General features: G+C 50.5%; 1 protein-coding gene across 2 annotated transcripts in view; it reads left to right on the top strand.

The window, feature by feature from the left end:
- The window catches only part of Rnf220 (ring finger protein 220), a 219,616-nt gene that overhangs the window by 167,106 nt on the left and 27,630 nt on the right, over positions 1–24,880 (top strand). For both annotated transcript variants that reach the window (XM_029476301.1, XM_021159692.2), the window contains exons 2-3: positions 16,291–16,423; positions 24,433–24,478. In XM_029476301.1, the coding sequence (XP_029332161.1) occupies positions 16,291–16,423; positions 24,433–24,478 (179 nt within the window). The remainder of the gene's footprint in view (positions 1–16,290; positions 16,424–24,432; positions 24,479–24,880) is intronic.

Genomic DNA, 24,880 nt, shown 5'->3' with positions numbered 1-24,880 from the left:
ATGAGTTCAGTGTGAAACAGAGCTGTGTATAGGCTGGGAACCTGGGGCCTTGGAGTAAAGAAGGCAGGCACACAATGCTTAGGACACATCCCCAGTCCTGGCCAAGACTCAGCAGCACTGAGCACATGTTCATTGGCTATTGTCACTCTGACCCAGGTCCAGATGGCCAGGGTTCAGTGGTGCGCTCCACCCATCATCAACCGATGCCCTATGAGAAGCTGGGATTTAGATGAGCATCTAAATGCCTGTCTCCCATAGGGGGACCTTTAGAGGAGTCACTGTTTAAAAACGCAGCTTAGCCAAGTGTCAGATATTTACAATCCAAGGTGGTGGTCAGTCGTTGCTCATTTTCATGACAGAATTCTAAGTCAAAGGGGACACTGGGGCCAAAGGGCTAAAAAAAAAATGTCAGGAAGGAAACCAACCCACGTTTGAGGCAAGTCTCAGCTGACCTAACCCCAAGGGACTTGGTTCACCAGGGCTGTCACGGGAAGGTCTTATATCTGGAGAGCAGAGACCACCCCTGTCATTTCCAAACCCCTGCTCTTGCTGGATCCCCTCCCGCTAGCCTGCTCTCCACTGTGTAAAGAGGTTTGCCTGGGAACTAAATGAATGTGATTGCCCACCGTGCTTGCCATTAGTGGTGATTAGTTAAAACATCAGAGTCTAAACAGTCAATTGGTTCTAATAATTAATACTGTGGTTCAACGGTGATTGAGAAAGGGAGGGGAAAAGAGACAAGAAGAGAAAAAGAAAACTCGGACTGACAGATAAGCCCAGCCCCACAGCTACCGTTTCTTGACCTTTCTTGGTCCTTCCTCTGTGCTAGGGCGCTTCTGCCCCGACTCTGCTCTCATAAATCACACCATCCTCTTAGGCAATATCATTATTATTATCTCCGATCTGTAGCCAAGAAAAATGCGGTGTGGGCATATACAAGCTACTTGATCCTCGGTAACAATTTGTTAAGTGGATAAATAAATATGTATAAAGTAGCCAGAACTGAAAGCCCAGGTTAGCCTGATTCCAAACTCATGCATGATACACCCTTCTCCCAGCCACACCCCTCACGTTCTTCACACACAATAGTCTGTGTCCTTCCTGCATCGACGTCCCTGTCCACAGCTCCCACACACAGCTTCCTGTCCTTTCTCCTGCTCATCGCCCGTCTCTCATCCCAGTTCTTAGATTGTCCCCGGCTCATCATAACACCACTAAAAGAGTGTTTGGGAAATGAAGCAAATATTCCTGTCCAGCTCCTCCTGTGCTTCACCCCAGGAGCCGGGCCCTAAAGGCTGGGCTTGCTAACCTTTAGCTGCTCCCACGCCCAGAGCTGGACTTTCCTGCCTGGTTCTGGGAATGGAGTTGCCATCATGGAGCAGGCTCTGCCGCTCCCCACCCCCCCTCCCAGGTCAGGAGTAGCAGCAGGAGCAGCAACTAGGAGGATAGCTGTGTGTGCGTTGCTATTAATCACCCCTCCTGGTCCGCTAACGAGGCTAATGCGGTAACTGACAATAGCCCATCTTGGTTCCTGATTTAGGGGCTTGGGACGGAAGCTGGGCTCCTGGGAGTGAAGACGTGAATTCTCCACGACACTAAACCTTCAAATAAATCTCCTCCAGTCAGAGAAGCCCAGGGCACTAAATCCCACGCGCCGGTAATTGAAACCCTTAGAGCTTTCTTGGTAGGGAAATTGCTGAGCGAGAGCGCAGCCCAGGGGTTCCGGGTGGAGTGCTGGGCTAGCGCAAGGCCCGGAGAAGGTTCCGTGATGGCGGAGGCTCCCAGGAGCCCATGGGATGTCTGTTCTGATAAGTGCAGCTACCTGGCCATGTTTCCAGGCATGAGCCTTACTATCTGGCTATGTTCACCAGTCCACTGGTTTCCCATCGGGTCTGTGAACTCTTGATTTGGAGGCAAGTACAATTACAGAGAGCCTCCGTTTTTTGACCTTGGGACATTTCACTATTATTGAATTAAGGTTCTTGTAAGCAAAAGACATTCTCAATGTGATGGGGGCAGCCTTCCTTCACCTGGTCCCACTTCTCTTTCTGAGGCCCCGCCCACATGCCCTTCACATCCTCCCTTGTTAACTTGGTCATTGGATTCTTCAACATTTACTAATACCTGCTCTATACCAAACCCTAGACCAGGTCCTGAACATACCAGATGAATCAGACACCCTCCGTCCCTCACAGAGCTCAGGACAAGGAAGGGAAGCACATAAACACATAACTGCAGTACTACATGTGTACAAAGATGAGGTGAAGGAACGAGAAAGAATGACTAAAGTCAGATGTGGTGGTGGTGCACGCCTTTAATCTCAGCACTGGGGAGGCAGAGGCGGGCAGCCTGATCTACAGAGTGAGTTCCAGGACAGCCAGGGCTACAGAGTGAGATCCTGACTCAGAAGGAAAGAGAATGAGTCTGGTGAAGTCTTCCAGGGGCAGAGACATCAGAGGATTTTTTTTTTCTTTTTACAGGATAAGAATTACAGGTTGCCCGTGAAGAGACGGGTGTCGAGGGCGGGTGTTGTTGGCAGTGAGAATAATGAGGAAGAGCTAACTCTTGTCCAACCACACCACACGGTGTTGCTGGAGAGGATATGAGGCTGCAGAGGGCCTTAGAAGATAACAAGTCTGGAACTTATGACATGGGGAGGGGTCCTAAGAGGTTGGATGGTGGGATCCAAGTTGTATTTTAGGAGGCTCCTCCTCTCTGTAGAGATAGCAATGGAGTAGCAGAATTTACCAGCAGAGATAGACAAAGATGGTGTCTGAACAGCATCCGATGATAAAGGAGAAATGTTCTGCTGGATCCTTACAGGATAAGACAGCCAAGAAGGCAATTTACTCCATACAGGAGCCTGAAGAAAAAGTAAGTGTGGAGAGGGTGAATTTAGGGTGGTTCATACTGGAACAGGGAAACCAGGGGGAAGGCAGAGCTTGAGAAAGATGCACCCACCTCAGGCTTGCTGGGCTTGAAGGACCCATGGGATGTCTAAGTGGAGAAGTTTCGGTGTAATATATGGTTGAGGATCAGAGGTAGGAACTGAGGGAGTGACACCAGAGGAGGGACTTGGCATCCACAGGGAGAGATATGAATGGGGACAAGGACATGAAAGAGTATTGAGGCAGTAGAGTGGATAGCACAGACTCCAAGCACTTCATTGCCTGCACTGACGGTCTAACACAGCGCCTCACGAAGTAACCGTAGGCAAGCTGCAGAACTTTGTATGCCCCTGATTACAGGACAGGATAAGTTGTTCAATGCTGGGTGCAGAGCACGTATATGGTATTATTGCTCCCCACCCTCCTTGCCCCTTCCTCCCCAACTCAGCTAAGACATCTCAAGTGGGGCTGTCCCTCAGGGAAACCTACGTGGATTTCCCTGAATGATAGAAATGTCCACGTTATTGGCTCCGTAAAACTGTTTGCCTTTCTCTGGCACAATTGCAATATAAGGATTGTTGAGTGTTTGATTGTATCTGCTCCCTCATTAGACTCCATGCTCCATTAGGACAGAGATGTGGTACTGCCAGATCTAGGTATGGTATCTAATGTATGCGAGACTCGCTGTGTGTTTACTGAATTAACAGATAAATTACCTAGGGTATCCATTAGACTTGACAGACAGTGATCATTGATGACGGAGAACAGTTTCCATAGAGTGGTAAGGATGAAAATTGATGTAGTGAGTTAAGAATTGGTTAGGGGACTTGAGGAGACAGCTCAATTCCTGAGGATCCGGCTTCATCCTTAGAACCCACATCAAGAAAGTGAAATGTAAGCCGGGCGATGGTGGCGCATACCTTTAGCCCCAGCACTTGGGAGACAGAGACAGGCGAATCTCTGAGTTTGAGGTCAGCCTGGTCTGCAGAGAGAGTTCCGGGACAGCCAGGGCTACACAGAGAAACCCTGTCTCAAAAACAACAGCGAAGAGTGCGATGTGGTAGTGCATGCTTGTACTCCCGACACCGAGAAGGCAGAGACAAGGGGATCTCTAGGGTCTGGTGACCAGTCAACCTAACCTAGCCTGTCTCAAGAAACAAGGTGAACTAGGCCTGGTGGTGCACACCTTTTTCTTTTATCATAGCATTCAAGAGGCAGGCAGCTCTGAGTTCAAGGTCAGCCTAGTCTATTTGCATTCCAGCCAGCCCAGGATCCATAGTGAGTAAAACTGTCCCTGTTTTTATTTTTTGTTTTTTTTGAGGAGGGGTTAGATTTACTTATTTTTCTCAAAGATTTATTTATTATTATAAATAAATCCACTGTTGCTGTCTTCAGACACACCAGAAGAGGGCATTAGATCCCATTACAGATGGTTGTGAGCCACCGTGTGGTTGCTGGGAACTGAACTCAGGACCTCTGGAAGAGCAGCCAGTGCTCTTAATTGCTGAGCCATCACTCCAGCCTGAAACTCTGTCTTAAAACAAACAAAAGAACCCAAGGTAATTGACCCCTGAGGAATGACACTTGAGGTTGACCTCTGACCTCCACATGCACATGCTCATGTGCACGCAAGAGCGCGCACGAGAGAGAGAGAGAGAGCACACACACACAAAGAGGTGACCAGGAAATAGAGTATAAACAGCAAGCAAGTCTTTGAAGTATCTGCAGTGAGGCAAGGAGATAAGGAAAGGACACTCATTCCAGGAGGGGACAGGTGGGTTGTTGATGTGACTATACTGTGGGAGACACTGGAGATGTGTGAGCCATGCTTCTCCAGGGAAGCAAAGGATGCAGAAGAGAGGGGGTTGACACAAAACTTAAGCTGGAGTGAGATTCTGAACCCCAAGGGAAGCTGGAATGGGAGGGAGGAGGAGAAGGAGGGTGGAGAGGGTTTAAAGGACCTCGGGCCCAAGAACGCCTTATTCCAGACTCTAGTGGGAAGCGAAGCCCCAGGAAGGGGAAGCAGAAGGAGATGAGCCTCAAAGTGGTAAAAATATTATGGAATTGTCTCTGGGGAAGGGGAGACAGCTGACCAAGGATGTAAAAGGATTGTTTAGTAGTGCTGAGAGTGGAAACGGAATTTTTATTGGCACATATCTGCGTGGTTTTGTGGTTTCCCCAGCTGCTCTTGGCCGTCCATATGTCTGAGACCAAAAGGAGGGCGTTCAGATGATGAAGAAGGCAGAGAGAGTACAGAAGTAGAGTATGTTGGCCAGAGGGTACAGAGGTGATGCATTGTGGGGTCCAGGCGAGCGCCCACAGTGGTGGAAGTTAGAGACATGTCCTATAAGGAGGGTTGAGGAGTGGCGCTTAACCTCCAAGGGCCCACAGGGCAAAGCGGAAGACTGAAAGACCCTGGCCCTACCGACAGGCCCAAAGAACATGGAGGTAGAAGACAGAAAAGCAGGTCTGCAGGAAAATGGCGATTACTAGGACTAGCTAGCGTTCCAGAGCCCTAAGAAGAGAAAGCAAAGGGAGTCTCCAGAATTGAGGGTGGAGAGGATTTCATTGGTGTGCCCTCATGAGAAGGTGGTGGAGAACTCAGCCAGCGCCCCTCCCCTTCGGCCCGGAGCATCACTCCTGGGACTGCCTGTGCCTCTATCTTCATGTTTTCCTCCTGCATCATCTCCTCTCCATTCGAGCCCACCACCACCTCCACCGCGCTCGCCTGCTCGCGTTCATCTCTCCATCTCTCCTCCTCACACCCTCCCTGGTGGTCCCCTCCCTGGACCCTTCCCCTGCCCTGCCCCACCCCAGCCGGCCTGAGTGAGCAGGAACCCCTGCACCTTCATTTCTCAGGTCACCGCTTGGCTAATGGGCTATTAATTTGCTCAATCGTCCCCTGTGAGGCAAACTCAATTTCTGCCAGCCAGTCGTCCCTCCCTGTCGACAGCGTGATTGATTGGAGGAACAGCTGTCACCGCCCGGCTGCCTGCTCCCTGCCTCTTTCCCTCCTGGTCCCACCACCCCTCCTCCTTGGGCCGCCGCCCTGCGCCCACAGAAGCAGTGCACCCCTGCCACCTGCCTAAGGATCTGTCGCCAGCAATGAAAAATGACAGAAATATTTAAGGACAAATAAGGTTTCCCAACGCAATTGAAAATGATTACAGGCAGCTACAGATGGGGCCAATCTGATGCGCAGCAGCAAATCAAATCGAATTTCCTTATCGGCGTATTATTTTAGGCGTTATCTGGCACGTTGATGCAGTTATCAATTCAATTTCAGCCGCCGGGCTGCTGTTTACCGACTCGCCTTTGCTGGAAAAAGGTAAACATGCTCGGCCCAGCAAATTAATTTCTAGCTGAAGCCAGAGGCAGCAAAGGACGGCTACCCAGGACCTAAGGCCTCCACCTTGGCCCTGGGCTCTAGAAGGCCAGGCTCGAGCTTGCCCAGGAACTGAAGCCCCACCAGCTGCCTGCCCCTGCCCTAAACTGTATGCTGAGCTTCTCAGAGGCTGAGGTGACCGTTGTTGGCTCCTCTGCTGCTGCCAGGGAGAGGTGAAGGTCTCCCATTAATTCCCAGCTAAAAATGACAAATTCATCTTGGACGACAATTAAATGAAGTCAGTAATTGATGCTAATTGATCTCCAGATGCGAGGGCCCCCTTAGCCTCAGCCGCGGGCGCGCGTGGCTGCCTTGCTCCCTCCCCCTCAGCCCCACCCCTGGCTTCTCTTCCTCTACCCCGTCGTCCCCTTACGTTTTCCCTAGGGATCTACCTCTTTTGATTGCACAGGTCTGTGAGAAGCAGCCAGCCTGGGCTGGGCCAACAGGCAATGCCTGGGGCTAAGCATCTGGCCCGCTGTGGGTCCAGACACACAAGCACTTGCCATCATCGCGGGCACTCCACCCATCTGCCTAGGATGCAGGTAACTCTGCCTCCCTCGACCATTCAGGATTTATAGCCCACAGCTGTGGAGGCTCCCATTTTATTTTTATAAGCCCAGAGCCAGAGCCAGCAGCGAGTAAAACACACTTGAAGTTTTGTTTCTTGAAACAGTACAGTCTTAGCATTTGAGCTGTTGACAGGGAAGGCACCGATCCACAGGCTGGGAAGAATGGTCCGGGATAATCAAGCTGCACTTGAATATGGGCTTTGGGGTGTGTGTGTGCGCGCCCGCGCTCGAGCCCATGAGTCCCCGTGCCCACTCTTGTGGAAGCACTTGTCTGTGCAGACATCTGAGATGGTATGTGTGCATTGTTCATAGGTGGATGATTTCCTGAATCCTGCCTCTTCCTGCAGTTTGTAGAGCCTAATCCCAGGGACCACTGGGAGGCTCCACCTGCCCCAAGCACCAGTGCTCCATCTGAACACAGGAACTATCTGGAAGTTACTAGTGAAAGGAGGCGGGGCGTGAATTGTAATTCTACAGATGGAAAAAGGGCTATGGTTATGATCCATGGTTGGGAATGTGAAATAGCTGTGGCCCCTGAAGCACCACCAGTCCCCAACAGATTAGTTGATAGTTGATGTGCTTGGCTCCAGCAAAGGATCATGGACCCAAGGCTTCAGGTTCCATGACCAGGACTCAGTGAATTTAATTGTGCTTTGGCCCGGAGCCTTTTGCTCCAGCTTGAGCCTAAATCTGAGCCTAAACCTTTCCACAGGCTGCCCTCCACCTGGCAGCCCTGCAGATGTTTGGCCACCCAGGAGTCTAGCATGGCTCAGTGTGAGAACCATGGCACACACACACGCACACACACACACTGTATTGCTAGACATAGTTACTAGCATCCATCACGATAGGAGTCAGGACACCAGCCAGGCCCCTGTGCCTGGAGCTCAAAGGAGACCACAGAGAATGAGTAGTGAATGCCAATCCAAGCATCTGCAGGCAGAAAAGAGGGAGGAGGAGGACAGCAAGGGCGTGTGAGCTTGAATTGTCATTCTTGTGTATTAGACCCAGGTAAACAGTGGCCTATGGAACCAGTCGCTATGCAGAGGGGTGTGTGTGTGCCTTGTGGGAAGAGGGGGACTAGATAAGGAAGAACATGAATAAAAGACTGACCAGACTAGACAAGCGTCAGAGAAAGCCGTTGTCTCCAGGGTAATGTCTGCATCTCTAGGGATTTGGCAAGGTCGGTAATCCTTTATTTGTTAATTCAAGAATACATATTGATTTCTCCCCCTCACTATCACTTTTACTTGGCACCCTGCCCTCCGTCAGATGCCGAGGCTGTAGCAGTGGCCATGCTATTTTTTTTTTTTTTTTTGCCCTCAGGAAAGTCACATTCTGAAGATGGTAACACAGAACAGGCAACAAACAGCACACGTGCTGGAAAAGTAGCAACACTCTGGGAACACAGAGGAGACGCCTGATGTGGTCTGGGGGAGTGAGGGAAGCCTGCCTGGGAGAAAGACTTCTAGGCTGAGACCTAAGGGACGAGTAAGAGACTCTGGCTTATGGAAACGGGACTTGCTACATCTTCTTGGTTGTTTGGCAAGCCTGAAGCAGAGACAAATAGGCTTATTTGGTTCCAAGTGACACTGGGACAGCTGAAAATGTCACTTCTGTCCTGTGAGTGCCAGCTGCTACCCTGGGGTCTGGGTAAGTGGGTGCACAGCTGTTTTCAGGGCACCCTTGGGCACCTGCAGATAAGTATGGGCCACAGCTAAATACACATCTCTCGCTGCCTGCCCTACCCCCACCTCCTCAACCAGGGATGCCTATTAATCCTGACAAATGATGACTTACGAACATGTAATGCAAACTGATTCATCATACATTCAAATCCGCCGCCCCGCCCCAGCGGGAGGCCCCAGCCAGACAAGTGTATTACACGGATAATGTATTTGACGTATTAATAAAACCAGCCGCATTGCTCTGGCTCGGGGACTGGGGAATGCCAATATACGATGACAGATCACATATTGATGAAATCCAGATGTTTGGAATCATAGTCTTGGGGCCTTGTTCATATTGACTGAAGGTAAAAAATGCCGTCTGTCAGCACATTAACTCTTCCTGTCCCGTGCTCAGCAGAGTCACCGATCAGAGGGCTCCCAGAAAGACGAGAAGGAAGAAAGGGTAAGTGGGAGGAGCAGAGAGGACCACTGATTAGGTGGCTTGGGTCCATGATGGATGGATGAAGTGAAAGGGAGATGGTGTGCTCAGGTAGGATGAGTGGCTGGGACACTTCCTGGCTGATGTCTTGACCTCTTAGCACATTGCGGTGTGTGGACGGCATCCCTTGCTCTGTGGAACTTCTTGATTTTCGTTCTTCCTCTTTACCATTCCTTTGCAGACCTTGATGCCTTAAATGTCCGTCACCTGTGAGAGTCAACTGAGGTTCTCTTCCAGACTCCTCTTAGTGTGTGCTCTCCTAGATGATCTCACTGTTCTTCATCCTTTTATGCGATAGGTCGCTCTTGGTTGTCTACCCTAGGCTGGACTATGATCTAGGCACAGAGCCCACAGTGATGAATTTCAGTTCTTCCCTGGGATCAGGGTCTCCTAAACCTATCACTGAGCATCTCACAGTTCCTCCAAGAAAATACATTCCAAACTGAACTCTCCTGCGTAGCCTGATCCATAAACCAATAAGCAGGTATATGGGTATGGACGAGTAGGAGAAATTCCATAGGAGCTTGAAGGGCAAGGCCGGCTGCCTGCCCAAGGGTCATTGAACTCAGTCAATCCCAGTGGGAAGACAGGTGAAGGCTGGGCGCAGGTGACGTCTGTGAGTCTGACTTGTACATCCTCAATTCATTGCATCCTCACAGACATCCTAGACCTTAGATACTGTTGCCAGTTCACACAAGGAAAAACTAAGCCCAAATGATCAGGTGATTGGCCCAAATACAGCACAGTTAGGAAGAGGCAGCTCTTAGAATTTTACTTGTTACTCTGTTCTGTGTCTCAGTCACTAGGAAATGGAAGCACTTCTTAGGAGGATGTAGCAGGGAGAGGAACAGCAGGACACACGTGTGCCTGAGAGTCCTAAGAGCCCCAATGTCAGGTGGGGGATGTGGTCAGGTGAGTCTTGTCAAGCTTGCCCAAAGTCCTGGGTTTGATTCCCTAACACAACATCTATTGAGTTTCGTGCTGTTTGCCTGTAATCCCAGCATTCAGAGGTTCAAGGTTGCCCTCAATTTGCAATATGTTTAAAGCTAGCCTGGGCTACCAGAGATCTTGCCTCGTTGTCATCTGTCATTATAATCACCCTCACCCTCATTTAATGTTTCCTGTCCTAGGCCAGCAACTTACACTTCTCCTCTGTCTCCTTCTCCTTCTCCTTCTCCTTCTCCTTCTCCTTCTCCTTCTCCTTCTCCTTCTCCTTCTCCTTCTCCTTCTCCTTCTCCTTCTCCTTCTCNTCTCCTTCTCCTTCTCCTTCTCCTTCTCCTTCTCCTTCTCCTTCTCCTTCTCCTTCTCCTTCTCCTTCTCCTTCTCCTTCTCCTTCTCCTTCTCCTCCTTCTCCTTCTCCTTCTCCTTCTCCTCCTTCTCCTTCTCCTTCTTCTGACAAGATCTCACACTGCACCTTAGGCTGCCCTGGAACTCACTATTTAGATCATACCAATCCTCCTGCCTCCGATTCATAGTACAGGTCAGGCCAACTCGACTAGAGTCAGAAAAAGCTCTTGTCTCCAGGATAATGTCTGCACCTTTGGGGATTTGGCAAGGCTGGTAAAGATGAGCAAAGATGGGAATTTCTGCTTGGACAAATAAAGAGAGAGAAGGGAACCCTTTGGCTACAGAACTGGGAAAAAGCAACCAGAGGGGCCACATGGTTAAGGACTAGGAGCAGTTTTCACCAGACCTCCCAAGAGCAGGCTGCCCCCAGTGGTCAGGAATTTCCAACAGAGGGGGGCAGCAGAGGGCTGGTCTAGCCTCCACCCGACCCCCCACCCCCCCACCTCACACTTGGTGCGTGATGGGAGGCTGGAGGAATGGGCCGCACAAGTGCTGCCCAGGTTTAACCTCTTATCTCAACCTAATCAACAATCTTCTTAGAGGCTTCCGTTGAAGCCCCAAGTTAGTCTAGCCGCTGAACAAGGGACCGCTCTGGCGGTCACAGGTCACACAACTAGGGAGCCTCCTTAGTTGGACCGGACTGACTCAGGTCCCTTGGAGTTGCCCAGTGTGAAGCTCTGGGGCTCCTCCCTCTCTGCCCTCCTCCTGCTTGGAAGACACCTATGGCAGGCAGAGATGTGGAGGTGGCAGGCCTTACTGTGGCAGGGGTGGTGGGGAGGGAGTCGGTAATGAATGTGGACGGGAGGCGGAATGAGCGATCCATCTTTGCATGGGAGGAGAGGGGGCAGCGGGCGTTCCCCCCACACACTCACATACTCAATCAGGCGCTGTCAGACCTCCGGCCGCCTGGCATTTTGGTGAAGAATCTCTCAGCTAAAAATTGTTGTCAGTCCCATTTCCTCGTTATCAGTGCAAGGGCTGAGGCAGCGCCCGGGGATTAGCAGAAGCGGGGAGCGCTCACACCCGCCATCCGCTGCCGATAACACCGGGCCTCCCGCCTCACCTCCCACATTCATCATCTTTAGCACTGACAGCTCAGCCCAGTCCCTGTCCCCACCCCTCTTGTTCACCGCGGCTCCCCACTGTGCTCAGCTTGGCTCTTGACCTCCCAGGAAGCCAGGCCTCCTAGAAGGCTAGGATTCAAACTGAGCTGGAAACCCGGCCCCAACTTGTGGCAAAAAGCCTTGTCTGGCTGTTGGCTCTTGGGAAGATCTGTCAAGGTCTGGAGGAGGACTACTCAAGGAGCCAGTGTCCCTTGACAGGCTGTGTCTGTGTCATGAGTGAGCCATGAAGACCTGTCCTGGGATGCCTCACTCACCAGCCTGAAATGGACTCCCTGATTCTGGGAACCATGGAAAGGAAGAACCAGAGGATGACTCTATCTGAGCCTAGGACAGGTTGGGGGTGGCTGGAGATGCAGGCCTCACTCCCACCCCAGCAAGACCATAGGCCCCTCCCCTTGGCCATCCCCAGTGGTTTTATAGCCCATTTTATGGCCACTGTAATGGCCCAGGTCAAAAGCTTCAGGGAGCTGTATTCTGGGAATTATGCAAACGAGGAGCAGGCCCAGGGCCAGAGTATGGATTTTGTCATTAAACCTGGGCAGGCCATGTCGTTAGTGCAGTAAAATCCACGTCATGACCACAGGTCTCAATATAAAATTATAGGGAACACAGCGGGGGAGGGGGAGGGGGGGCACATGACCGTGCTGACACCTGCCACTCTAACCCTTGAGAAATAAAGGTGAGATTGAGGGCATAGACTGCAAGTTGACCCCAGCTCTTTCCTGTAGGGCTCTTCCCTAAGCTGGGAGAGAGAAAAAAAAAAAAGTTGGTTGTCCCCAGTAAGGAAACAGGAGGTTGAGCTGAGAAAAGCACCTGTCAGGAAAGCAAGAGAATGAGTGTGTGTGTGTGTGTGTGTGTGTGAGAGAGAGAGAGAGAGAGACAGAGACAGAGACAGAGACAGAGACAGAGAGACAGACAAAGAGAGAGAGAGAGAGACAGAGAGAGGATGCTGACCTTGGACCCCAAATGCAGAACAGGATCTGGACTCTAGAAAACCCAAAGAACTGAACTTGGTGTTGCAGCCATAAAAGGGTTGAGCCCTGGCATTTCTGCTCTTGGCATTTCTGGCTCTCTCTCATCACTTCCCCCTCTACACCCCAGATCCTAGCTAGTTGTCTGTGTAAACTACCCTGTCTCCTTTCCTCCTCCTCCTTCCTGCTTCCCTTTGCACCCCATTCCTGTTCCTCCAGCCCTCTCACAGACTCCTCAGAGCTCCTGCCTCCCTCCTAGGTCTCACCCACATCTCCTGGAAATCAAGACTCTGTTTTACTTAGCGCTGAGTTCCAGTTTTCCCTAGAACATTACTGAAATAGAAATAATTGCTCTATAAATGTCTATTGAATAAGTAAATAAAGCCCAAGACCAAACGCCAAAGTCAAAGTCTCTATCTAATTCTGAGCCTCCATTTCCCCATCTGTTGAAGATAGGGCCTCACCTATGTCTGAGGCTGCTTGAGAGACAGAACTGAGACCAGAGCCCTCGTAAAGCAGGGCCATCTATATCTGCCTCTTTTACTTAGCACTGCCTTCTGTCTGTCATGTAAACACTGGAGGCACAGATACCAAGGCAGGTGGCACACAGTGGGGCCACACACAGTAAGAGTACTTTCCTTCCTTAAAGGCCTAGCCAAACAGGCCGGAGTCCCTCCTACCCAATCCAGGAACACTGGAAGCCTTCACAGCTGATATCCCAGCTCAGTGAAGGCCATGATGTTTCAAGTACATGGCTTTGGTTAAGGCTTCTCTTTTCCCACTCCTCAGAACACACACACACACATACACACACACACACACTGAATTGCTCTGTCCTCAGAGCCTGCAGATTACTCAATGCAGATTACTCATCCAGGGAGCCATACCATAGTCTTTCTCAGTCTGTGTCAAGGGGACGTAGCCTCCCATGCCCAGGCTGACCTGGGAGTTCCCTCAGGCAGAGGGTTGCCAGATTTAGCAAATAAAACTGTTAGATACCCAGGTAAACGTGATTTTAGAAAAGTCAATGATCTTGAGTATCAATATATTCATTTTACTATTTAGGACATACATAATTATACTTTTTTTCAAGAACTCATTGTGTATCTAAAATAAAATTTCACCAGGCAATCTACATCTAACCTGGTAGTCCTGCTTCCCCATCGACCTTAGTCATCACTGACTTGGTCGTTATGTCTGAAAGCTGATTGGGAGCTGATTGGGACCTTTTCCGGGCACCAGAGGTGCTTCTGCCTCTAGTATTGTACAAAAAAAAGAATGTTTCCCTACAGTCATGGTCTCCATTAGCAGTCAGAGTTAGGGATATTTCCTGTAAGCACACTGGGAGCACTGGGTGTGAGAAAAGAGGGGACTTGTGAGTCAAAGGAGGATGAACAAGGCAACCTTGTCCTGGTCACTTTAGTGCCAGACTGGAAACAGTTCTAGCTGCCCACCAGCCCTCCAAGAGCATATGTATTGGAGAAATGTTGGTTGGTTGGTTCTTTTCTTTTCTGTTCTTTTCTTTCTTTCTTTCCTTTTTTGAGTCAGGGTTTTACTCTGTAGCCCAGACTGGCCTGGAACTCACTGTGTAGTGCACGTTGGCCTCCCAGCAGTCCTCCTGCTCTCTTCAGTTGCTGGGATTACAGGGATGAAGGAGAATCTAGGAAGAGAAAACTCAGAATCAGAATCGGCGAGATTGACAAGAGACCTGTGAGGTTACCCAGGAGAAGTAGTGAGACCTACTAGGACTGGAGAGGTGGCTCAGCAGGGAGAAGTTCAATTCCACACATAGAAACAAACACACATCCATCTATGTAATTCCAGCCCCAGGGGAATCTGATGCCCTCTTCTGGCACCCAAGGGAACTGCACACAGAGTGCAGACAAACATTGAGGCCAAAACATGGTGTATAGATACATACCAAAACAAACAAACAACAACAACAAAAACCCAAAAAACCAAAAGACAGGAAAAAAAACTCAAAAAAGATATTTTAAGTAGTGAGACCTCAATAGGGAGAATGTGAATTTTAAGAGCATAGAAGAAGTCAGGGAGAAGCCCCAGCAGGTCAAAGTTCTTGCTGTCTAAGCCTGATGACCTGAGTTCAGTCCCTGGGACTCATGTCAAAGCCAAATGCAGTAGGTCATGTCTGTAACCCCCACATTCCTAGAGCAAGATGGGAGGGAAAGACAAGAGAATTAGCTGGAATCTTGGGAGCCAGATAGCCTAGAATACACAGCTCAGCCATAGAAACAAGAAGAGATGCGCTTGGGGCTGGAGAGACAGCTCAGAGGCTAAGAATATTTGTTATCTTGCAAAGGATCCAGGTTCGATTCCCAGCACCCACACAGAAGCTTACCAAGCACCTCTAACTCCAGCCCAGGGAATCCAGTGCCCTTCCTATCTTCTGTGGGCACTGGACATGCATGTGGTACACATACACACTTGTGAACACACTCATACATATAAAAATTAATAAAATGTAATAAACGGGGCTGGTGAGATGGCTCAGTGAGTAAGAGCACCGACTGCTCTTCCGAAGGTCCAGAGATTTCTGAGTTCGAGGCCAGTCTGGTCTACAAAGTGAGTTCCAGGATAGCCAGGGCTACAGAGAAACCCTGTCTCGAAAAACAAAACAAAACAAAAAAACAAAAAAACAAAAAACAAAAAAAAAGTAATAAAGAAAAGGTAAAAATGACAAAAAAGAAGAAAGATCTTGCCTCAAAAAGTGGAATTCCTAAAGTTGTCCTCCCACTTCCACATGTGCACTTGGGTACACACATGTCCACACTCACACAGTCATACATAAATACACACATATATAAGTGCTTTTTATTATTTTATTTTGAGAGACAGATCCTCTGTGGAGCCCTGGCTGTCTTGAAACTCACTTTGTAGACCGGACTGGCCTTGAACTCAGAGACCCGACTGCCTCTGCCTCCCAAGTGTGTGCCACCCACCACACCTGGCTCATAAATATTTAAAAAATAAATGCTATAGAAGTAGCAGAATGGACAGGACTTGATAGTTATGTGAATGTGGGAAGGGAAGTCGGGCAAGCAAGGCTTGCACACAGTAAGGCTAAGGCCACTGGAATATGTGAGTAGACGAATGAAGCCGAAGCCGTCCTACCAGAGACGGGCACAGCTGGAGGAGTAGCAGGTCGGTAAGGAGTGACAAGATTTCAAATTTGAATTACTGGGTTTAAAATTCTTAGAAGACATTGAGGTATTGGTGCCCATTAGACATTGGTTAATAGGGACCCAGAGGAATGCCAGGTAGAGGTCCAGAAAATAGGAGGTGGGCATTATAACCATGGTAACCATGGGATGAACAAGCTCACTCAACACACGAAGGAAGAAAGCAGAAGCCGAAAACAGAACCTGGAATCCATGCTGGGACCCTCATTGCCTCGAGCTTGTACTGGGGCAGAAAGAAAAAAAAAAGAGGGAATGTTTGTTGAATGACTGTAGAAATGAACTCTCCTATCTCTTCCTTCTCCAAATCTAGAAACTATGAAAGCAATGGGAAAAAGAGAGAGACAAGGGCCACTCAGCATTCTGGGTGATGGAATGATTAAACACGTGTGAGACGGGATGATCAAGGCTTGATTGCACAGAGCATTGATTGTGTCCCAATAGATTTCCTAGAGGAGCAGCCAGCTGAGTAGGCATCCTTTATGGCTGTGGCCTCTGCTGCTGCCAATGAATACCTCACCCCTCTCCCAGGTCCAGAGTCCCTAGAAGGCAGAAGAAGGTTCGGGCTGAAGGCCTGGGATACAGGATTCCCTTCTACTGCTAGCTCTGCTCACGCTGTTTGTTCTCCTTCCCTGGCCAGGTAAGAAGAAAGCAGTAGCGTTGTTTGACAGCCAAGCCCCGCTCTGCCCCATCTGCCAAGTTCTGCTGAGGCCCAGCGAGTTGCAGGAACATATGGAGCAGGAACTGGAACAGCTGGCCCAGCTGCCTGCCAGGTAAGCCATCTACAGGGAGCTTGCCTGCCTGTGGGGGAGTCCACTGGCTCCGCTAGTGGCTAGGTCTCATGGGAGACCCTGGGGGAGAAACCAGTCCCCTGTGACAGTTCTGGGTTTTCCAGTGACATTTCTCACTTTATTTGGAGGGACTTTGTGGGGGTGGGGGAAAGTGAATCCTCAGGCTCCAGCCTCAGAATAAGAGAAGCTGAACAGGGGGGAGCCAGCCACTACCCTAAGCCCAGAACTTTGACCTTGGGGCTGGATAAAAGCAGGTACAGGGCCTGGCAGCTCTACCAGAGGCCCAACCCAGACCTCTTACTCGGGGGGGGGAGAGAAAGCAGCACCATCTTTATAAACCTCAAGGGCTGAGAGGGAATGATCTTGGGAATGCTCTCAAGTGTGTTTCTACCCTAGCTCATCGCAGCCCTCCTTTCTCCTAGCCTGAGGGAGGACGGGGCTGAACTCTCTCTAGATCCTCGGGGAGGACCCAGATTATCCAGAGGAGAGACGTCACTAATTACCTCTAGTCTGAGCAGTATGAAGCAACTGTTCCATTTTGTTCCACAATCTTTGGGGTCAGGAATCCCAGCAGGGCACCGAGGGGTCGGCTGTGCCTGTTCCAGATGTTGGATGCTCAGCTGGGAGCTGGGACCATCTAGAGACTCTTCCCTCACCCGTCTGGTGATAGCTGCTGGCTAGACCTCACTGCAGATGGGGCTGGGTCTAAAGCATTTGCATATGTTTTCTTTCCGTGGCCTGGGCCTCCTCATCACTTGGTAGCCTTGGGGTACTTTGATTTCTCACAGCTTAGGCAGTTTAGGTCTCCAAAACAAAATGTTCTAGTCAACAAGATGGAACACTGAGGGGAGTGTGCAGCTAAAGATCAAAGAGCCTTTCTCCACCGCTGAGCTCCAGCCTGGCCTTAGAAGTCACTTAGTGTCACTTGTAGTACTCCATTGATCAAGGCATTGTGAACCCACTCAGACTCTAGGTGAGAGGACCTGTATCCCTTTTGATGGGACAAGTGGCTAGATGACATTCTAAGAGAGCACATGGGATAGAGACAGGGCATTACCATTCTTAGAAACCACCACATGCCCCACAGAGAACAGCCCTCCATTCCTACCTATTGCTCATTTCAAGTCACCAGACCTGACCCGATTCAATGCACCGTGGTCCCAAAATGTCCTCTGTCCTGGAAAACTTGGTGTAAGAAAGGATTGGGGGTGGGTGAGGATAGAGATTGCTACACCAGAGGTGTGTGAGGCCCCAAACCCATGAGAGCAAAGGCGGCTTCCTAAGGGAGGGGTTTTGAAGGAAGTACTAGTCACCTATTGGCAAATCACCCCAAAACTTAATGGCTTAAGACATGTATTGGGATCAGTGAGAAGACTTAGCAGGTAAAGGCTGTAGCCACACAAGCTGTAGGACCTGAGTTCCACCCCCAGGACCCAGAGAAAGGTGGGAGGAGGAGTTGCCTTCTGATCCACACACACAGTGAAAAAACAAAACCTGTCTATTTCTATGGGTCACCAGTTCCAGAACAACACAGCTGTGATATCTTGAGGAGCTGTGGCTTCTAGCTCTGCTTCTCTCCTGAGGCTAGAGAGAAGAACGTCACCAAAGGCTGCAGTCATCCGATGTCTGATGGGACTGCAGGGTGTTTCTAGATCGCTTGCTTCCATGAGCTGTAAGCAGGAAACCTGAGCTTCTCAGCGTTTCTCCAAAGGCAGCTGTGATTCCCCAAGTCAGTCTGACTGCCCACAGCATGTGACCCGAGAAAGAGACCTGGGGAAGCCACAGTACCTTCCCCTAAAGTCTACACACTAGCTCCACTACTCTAAACGGTGCTAGGCCTAGGTCGATGCTGGGTGTGACAGTGCATACCTGCAATTCCAGAGACAGAGGCAGGAAGACCTGAAACTAGAGGTCAGCCTGCGCTGCGTAGTGAGCTACATAGTGAGACCAGATCTTTAGATAGGAAGAAAGGAAGGCAGAGAGGAAAAGAGGCAGGAAGAACCGGTTAGAGAGAGGGACAGAGGAAGGAAGGAAGGAAGGAAGGAAGGAAGGAAGGAAGGAAGGAAGGGAGGGAGGGAGGGAGGGAGGGAGGAAATCACCGAGCATAACTCATACTCCTATATTTTTGGTTGTGAGCCTAGCCTTCATTAGCTGACCCATCTCTCCAGTCCAGCCCAGCCCATACTCAAGAGAGGAGAAGTATGCTTAAAAGCTCTCATTCTTAAAGCCAAGAGTATCCAAAGAACCTGTGGGCACACTTTAAAAGCCCCACAGAAGCTATAGTATGGTAATAATAATGAACCGCGTGGAAATTCACTATCTCACAAGAGCTATTCTTCACATAGCTATGTGATGGTCATGCACTGCTTAATGATGGATATATGTGCTAAGAAATGCATCCTTAGACATTTTTTGATCATGTGAGCACCATAGAGTGTACTTAAACTACACTGCCACTAGGCAAAGTAACCTCTCGGTACAACTGTCAGATATGTAGCCACACCGTTGCTAATTGTGATGTGTGACTATAGCTATAAACTCCCATTTTACAGACGAGGAAACAGAGGCACAGCCACGTTAAGTGACTTCTCCAAGGTTGCCCACTTAGCAATAAACATAAGGTTTGTCTCTAGCAGTTTTGACACCAGCGCTCTGCTCTTCGCCTCCCCTCCCCCATCACTCACACACCGCGGGGGGGGGGGGGATTGACCTGTCAGGGGCAGAAAGTGAAAGAAACAGCTTGCAAGCTGTACCAGGATTTCTGGGTAATTTGCTTCAAATGAAGAGGACCTCAACCAAGAACAGAAAACGCAGGGACTTGCGGAGCGCGTTTGGGCAGTGTGCCTGCCCCGCTGAAATGTTCTTTTTGCCTCCTGGTCGAGGACCCCCGCCCCAGCCCGCACCGCCCAGGCCATCTCCCTCGCCTTTTCCGTTCTATCCCTGCTCGTGACCCTGCATAAATCCCTCATCATCCACGTTTCTCAGAGCACCCACACCTCGCGGCTGTCGGCTCACGTCCGGGCCTATTCCTGCACCCCCTAATGCCCACGCCGCCCTCAGCACGTGCACGCCCTGCGCCCCTGGCACGCCCTCCTCCCCACCGGGTGTCTGACAGCCGGACAGCGGGATCTGCACAGCAAGTGAAATTCCCGTCGGATCGATAAAGCCGAAGCGCTGGCGGCGACGGGTCGATGGTTTTATCTGTCTCGGCCCCGCCGCGCCCGGCGCGCTGACAGTCGGACCGGCCGGCAAAGGCGTTCAAGGGCAGCCGCACCCGCCGCCCCCTCCCCACGCGCGCCCCCTCCCCGCGGCCACTGCGGCCACCGGACTGCAGGCTGGACCGGCCCCGCCGCCGCCCCTGTGATTTATCTGGATTTTTAATTGGAAAAAATTTGCGAATTAATTGATTTCAGGAACTTGCCAATTAACATTGTAATTGGGTGCGTGATAAATTCCCAAGGAGCGTGTCAGCTCCCTCCGGGCTGACGGGCAGCGTGAGCGAGGGTCCCCAGCCTGGTTGCCCTTGCCCCGCCCGGTGCTGACTCTGGGACGAGCCCGAGGATGGGCAAAGAAGGTTGGGGAAAGACGGAAGCACCTGAGCTCCTCCTGCACTCCATCCACCCCACCCACATTCCTTCTTCCCACCATCAGTATCCTAAACAGAAGGACCGGTTCACCGATGAGGAAACTGATTCCCACCCACCACCACCCCGCCCCCCGCCCCCCAAGGCAGGAGCCGGAAAGTGAGCCTCCTGGATTGGTGACCTGTGACCAAGTCCCCTCCTCCCCAGCTCTCCAGCCCTCTGCTTCCTCCAGGCCGAATTCCTGGCTCCTCTCTCTTTGTTTTCTGTGCTGGCTCCTCCCCTCATCTCTCAACCTGCCCCACTACCCCTTATCACCCTGCCCTTGCCTCCTTTGCCCTCCCTCTCTTGTCTGTTCCTCAGCCTCGCCTGCCCTGAGCCCGTGGGTGCTGCTGCCAGGCTAGCTTCCCAGGTGGTTCTACTTCTGGAACTTTCTAGATGGAGCTCTTCGGCCTTCTGCCTCCAACTACCCAACAACCTAGGCAGGTCCTGTGTATGCTATTGCTGCACACCTGGGGGCTCACAAAAGAAGCAAGGACCTTACAGCTCGTATGCAAAGGAGGCTGGGTTTTCACAAACACAGGCTTGACACACATGTATACAATGTACAAACATTCCATTCCCACACGGCTCAGTGTGTACACACACACACACACACACACACACACACACACTGAAAGAAGCCACCTTCCCAGAGGTGAACATTCCCAGGTACCAAGAGCAGCCACGTGCCCACAGGAAAAGCAGAGTTCTCAGCAGCTCAACACGACCCTTTCCCAAGTTCCTGCCACAGCCCTCCTACACCTCCCCTGAGTCTGTCTCTCCCCTCCTAGAACCTTACTGAACAAGGGCTCCTTATATCCAAGGGCTTGGCTACTCAGAACAAAGCATAACTCTGGGTCAAACACAGAGTCAGAAGGGCCTTCCTCCCATGCAAGGACAGCTACTGAAAGTGGGGATGCAGAAGAGTGGACTAAGACGAAGGAGAAGCCAAAGGACTTACCTAGGGTGCTTACTAGGAAAGAACTGGGATTTGAATGGTTGGGAGTGTGTTAGAGGTAATGTCCACAGTCAGAGAGGAAGCAACAGGTGGGGCTCTGGGTGAGCTAAGGCACCTCTAGGATGGCTTCCGGCTAGGGGCTAGATGTGTGTGTATAGAGAGACAGACACGGACATAAATGGGAGCTCAGGATGGCAGGGCTCTGAGACCTCTCTGTGGTCTCAGAGAGGAAGAAACAGCCCTGGGCATGGAACACTCACAGGCTTAGCTGGTAGGACCTGAGCTCAGACATCTCCCCTATAAAAGCTGGCCCCTGGGCCGGGGAAACAGCCTCCTCTGGGAGGTGCTTTAAAGAGGCTGGAAAAACATCTAAAGGGAGACTGGGTAGCTCCTAAGGAGAGGCGGGGTGTAGAGATGGCAGTGCCCCCACCCCTACTTAAGCCTTATTTAAGGCCGGCCTCGGTGTTTGGTTGGGTAATGAACTAGATAAACAATTCCCCAAATAGATTAAAACGAAGTGTAACTTACAAAGGCGGCTGGTGATGATGGTTTATTCCCGGGCAGTGCACCATTTCTTTATTTCCAAGGATAATTCAGTGTAAATCACCTTAATTAAAAGTGTCAGCCCAGCCCATGAATATTGTACTTAGGAACGCGTTTCCTGGGTCCCAGTTATAATTTAAAACCCATGGATCACTAGGCAGGGAGTGACTGAACAGGGAAGGAAATTGTTGGGGGCGGGCTGTGGAAACAGGGAGGGGTGGGAAGGCAGAGCTGATGGGCTGAGCTGGGCGGTAGCTGGGCTGCTTACAGCTCAGGACCTAGACCTCTCTTCCTCCAAGGCAAGCCACGCATCAGGCTCCCGGGCTCCAGGCTCCAGAAAGCCAAGAAAACTTGCTGTGAAAGGGGTTCGTAGAAGAAAGGGAAGGAGAGGATATTGCTCAGAGCCAGAGCAGGAGGCTGAGGCTGAGCTGGCCCTGTGTAAGCAAGGGAAATAGCTTTGCAAAGAACAGAAGGTGGGCTTGCCAGAGCACAGGCTGGACATCCTGACCCCAAATGACCCCATTCTACTTACCAGCAAAGGAGATGAGCCCAGGACGGGCAAGACCCTGCCCAAAGTTGTACATCAAAGTTCTGCATGCATTAGAGCCTACATAACTTTAGAGAGGGAGCATTCAAAAAAACAAAACAAACAAACAACCCTGGAGTTCCAAACCCTCTATGGATTGTGTGACCACAAAGGTGTCACTTGGTCTTGTCTGTCAACTTTGTCAAGTTTAGGGTGAAATTACATTCACAAGGCCTCTCTGTCTCTGTTGTATACAGTGAGTACACAATACGTTCTTCATTTCTTCAGTTTCTGATCTCACCTTAAGATAAGAGCCAAATCCCAGCCAGGGTCAAGTATGGTGACAGTGTGGATAGCGGACAGCTCACTTTGTAAGCAGGATGGTGATGCTCACGCGTGTTCACTGAATGAATGAAGAAATTAAGAAATGATCAAAGTTATGACTGACAAACCTCAGCTTCCCCCTCTGTATGCCCGGTGCCTACGTCAGAGCCAGTCATAGACCACTAGTGAACACACTGGAACTGAGAGAAGCTTTGCTGCCAGTCCTCTGTAGTCTGTGTTGTTCCTGCTGCAGGGACAGACTGGTGGCTCTATTCTGATTCTCAGACATGGCCCTTGTGCTGTGCAGGCTGGTGGCTTTCGCCCTGCCATGTGCATGTGATCCTTTAAGTGTCTACATCTGTAGGTGTGCGTGTGTCTGGGTGTGGCAGTGCTTTAGAGGTGTCTATCCCTGCATGTGTTCACGTGGACTTTTGTCCGTGAACGGTTCTTCATCCAGTCTGCATGGCTGTTGTGGATTTGTACCATGTCTCTGGAAGTGGCCCTGTGGCCCCGAGCATCGGTATGCATGTCTGAGTCTCTGGGTGTGACTGCCCACATCTATGTGCCTATTGGTAGAATGATGGTCTGTGTATGTGCCTTGAGACCAGGGCTTCTCAACCTCCGCACTATTGACATTTTGGGTCCGATAATTCTCTGTGAGGGGGGCTGTCTGGGATAGTCTAAGTTGTTAAACACCATCCACCCACTAGATGCCAGTAGCAACCCCCGTTCCACACCCAGTTCGAACAATCAGAAATCAATCAATACTATCTCTAGGGGCTTAGAATGTAGCTTAGTCGTGAAACATTTGTCTAGCATATGTTAGGTGCATATGTATATATGTATATATGTACGTATATGTAATTCAGATATTGCCAAGTGTCCCCAGGAGTGCACACATCCCTTATTCCACTGACAGTCACTACTTTAGCCATGTTTGCATTTGATTTTGCTTGCACATCATGCGTTTCTGTCTGGCCTAATGGGTGCCTGAGCACATATGCAGATATTCCTTATGCATATACTCACTAAGTCCATATCTGCTCCGTGTATTCTATTTTCAATGTATCTGTGTCCTTTCATGCTTTCTGGCTATGTGTCTGTGGATGTAGTCTACATGTGCACTTTGTATGTGTGTCTGTGCGGAGTGCCTATGAAAATGGGCTATGTCTGCCTCTGTGTACGCATCAATAACCCTTCTGTGTGCATGTATTTGCGTGCATACATGTGCGCCCGTGGATGCACACGTGCTCGTGTGTGAGCACAGATGCAGCAGTTATAGTGGTGGCAGCGGGCAGGAAGGGGCAGGAACAGGGATATTAATGTTTCTGAAGTGGATCTGATTTGATACGTCTTGTTCCATTGTCAGCATCTGTTTAGCAGGATTTGTAATACTCTGTGGCTCTGGATCACTCATGCTTGGCGTGGGATGTGGCCTTGCATACCAATTTTGTTATTAAACACAGTCCTTGCCTCCCCCACAACCCATCCATCACCTCCCACCCCAGCCCCCGTCTGCTCTGAACTGCCCACCATATTTCAGGGCCCAGCTCCCTCCTGCCTGCCACCCAATGCCGGAGGGCCTGGGGCTGACAAATTGAATCAGGGGGAGATCATTCCTAGCCTAACACAGTTTGCAGCGTGTTGGAGGAAGAATTGACAAGAGTCATGTCAGCCCCATCACCCCAATCCCGTAGGAACTAAGAGCAGGCTAAGAACAGGGAGTGCTGAGGAGGGAGCCCCCAGGACAGAGAATCATCTTCAGGGCTGATTCTAGGTAAAGCCCCTTTCTTCCCATACTTGGTCTGGCACCTGTGTCCCCTCCCAGGGGCCAGCATGGACCTTGGCACCTGGTAGAAGCTGATTTAGGTCCTAGGCCACTGGGTTGTGTGTACTGGATGGAACTAGACCGAGCTGGCTAGACTGTGCCATGGTTGCACATGCCTTCTCTTGGGCTTAGCTTGCTAATCTTGAGAAGATGATGTTGGGTCACCCTGTTCTCTTTCTTTCTTGGCAGCAAAAATTCCCTTCTGAAGGATGCCATGGCTCCGGGCACCCCCAAGGTAGGTGGCCAGTTATGGTTTCCCTCTTGCCCATTCCAACCTAGGCCTACCAAGATGTGGCTCGTCCTGAGAAACAGGCGCTCCCCTTGGATCCCACTGCCGCCTGTGTTCCGATGTCAGCCTAATACCTAGGAATGCTTGGTGTGTTGGGGTGCAGCTGGGGGGTGCAGCATCCATCTGTGGAAAGGATTTTCTGACTTTCTCTTTTTCTAGCTAGGAGAGCGGTGAGAGTCAGAAGTGGCCCCAGGTGACACAGATACTCAATCTGGGGAGATTCAAAGGAGGAAGGTGGGCTGTAAACAGTGAAAGAAAGTGTGGGAACTCAGTACAGACAGAAGCCAGCTCGCTCTCGTTCTCTCTCTCTCTCTCTCTCTCTCTCTCTCTCTCTCTCTCTCTCTCTGT

The sequence above is a fragment of the Mus caroli genome, chromosome 4 (genome assembly GCF_900094665.2).
Source record: "Mus caroli chromosome 4, CAROLI_EIJ_v1.1, whole genome shotgun sequence".
Lineage (NCBI taxonomy): Eukaryota > Metazoa > Chordata > Mammalia > Rodentia > Muridae > Mus > Mus caroli.
The sequence above is the reverse complement of the archived record's forward strand: the minus strand, read 5'-3'. Positions and strand labels throughout refer to the sequence as shown.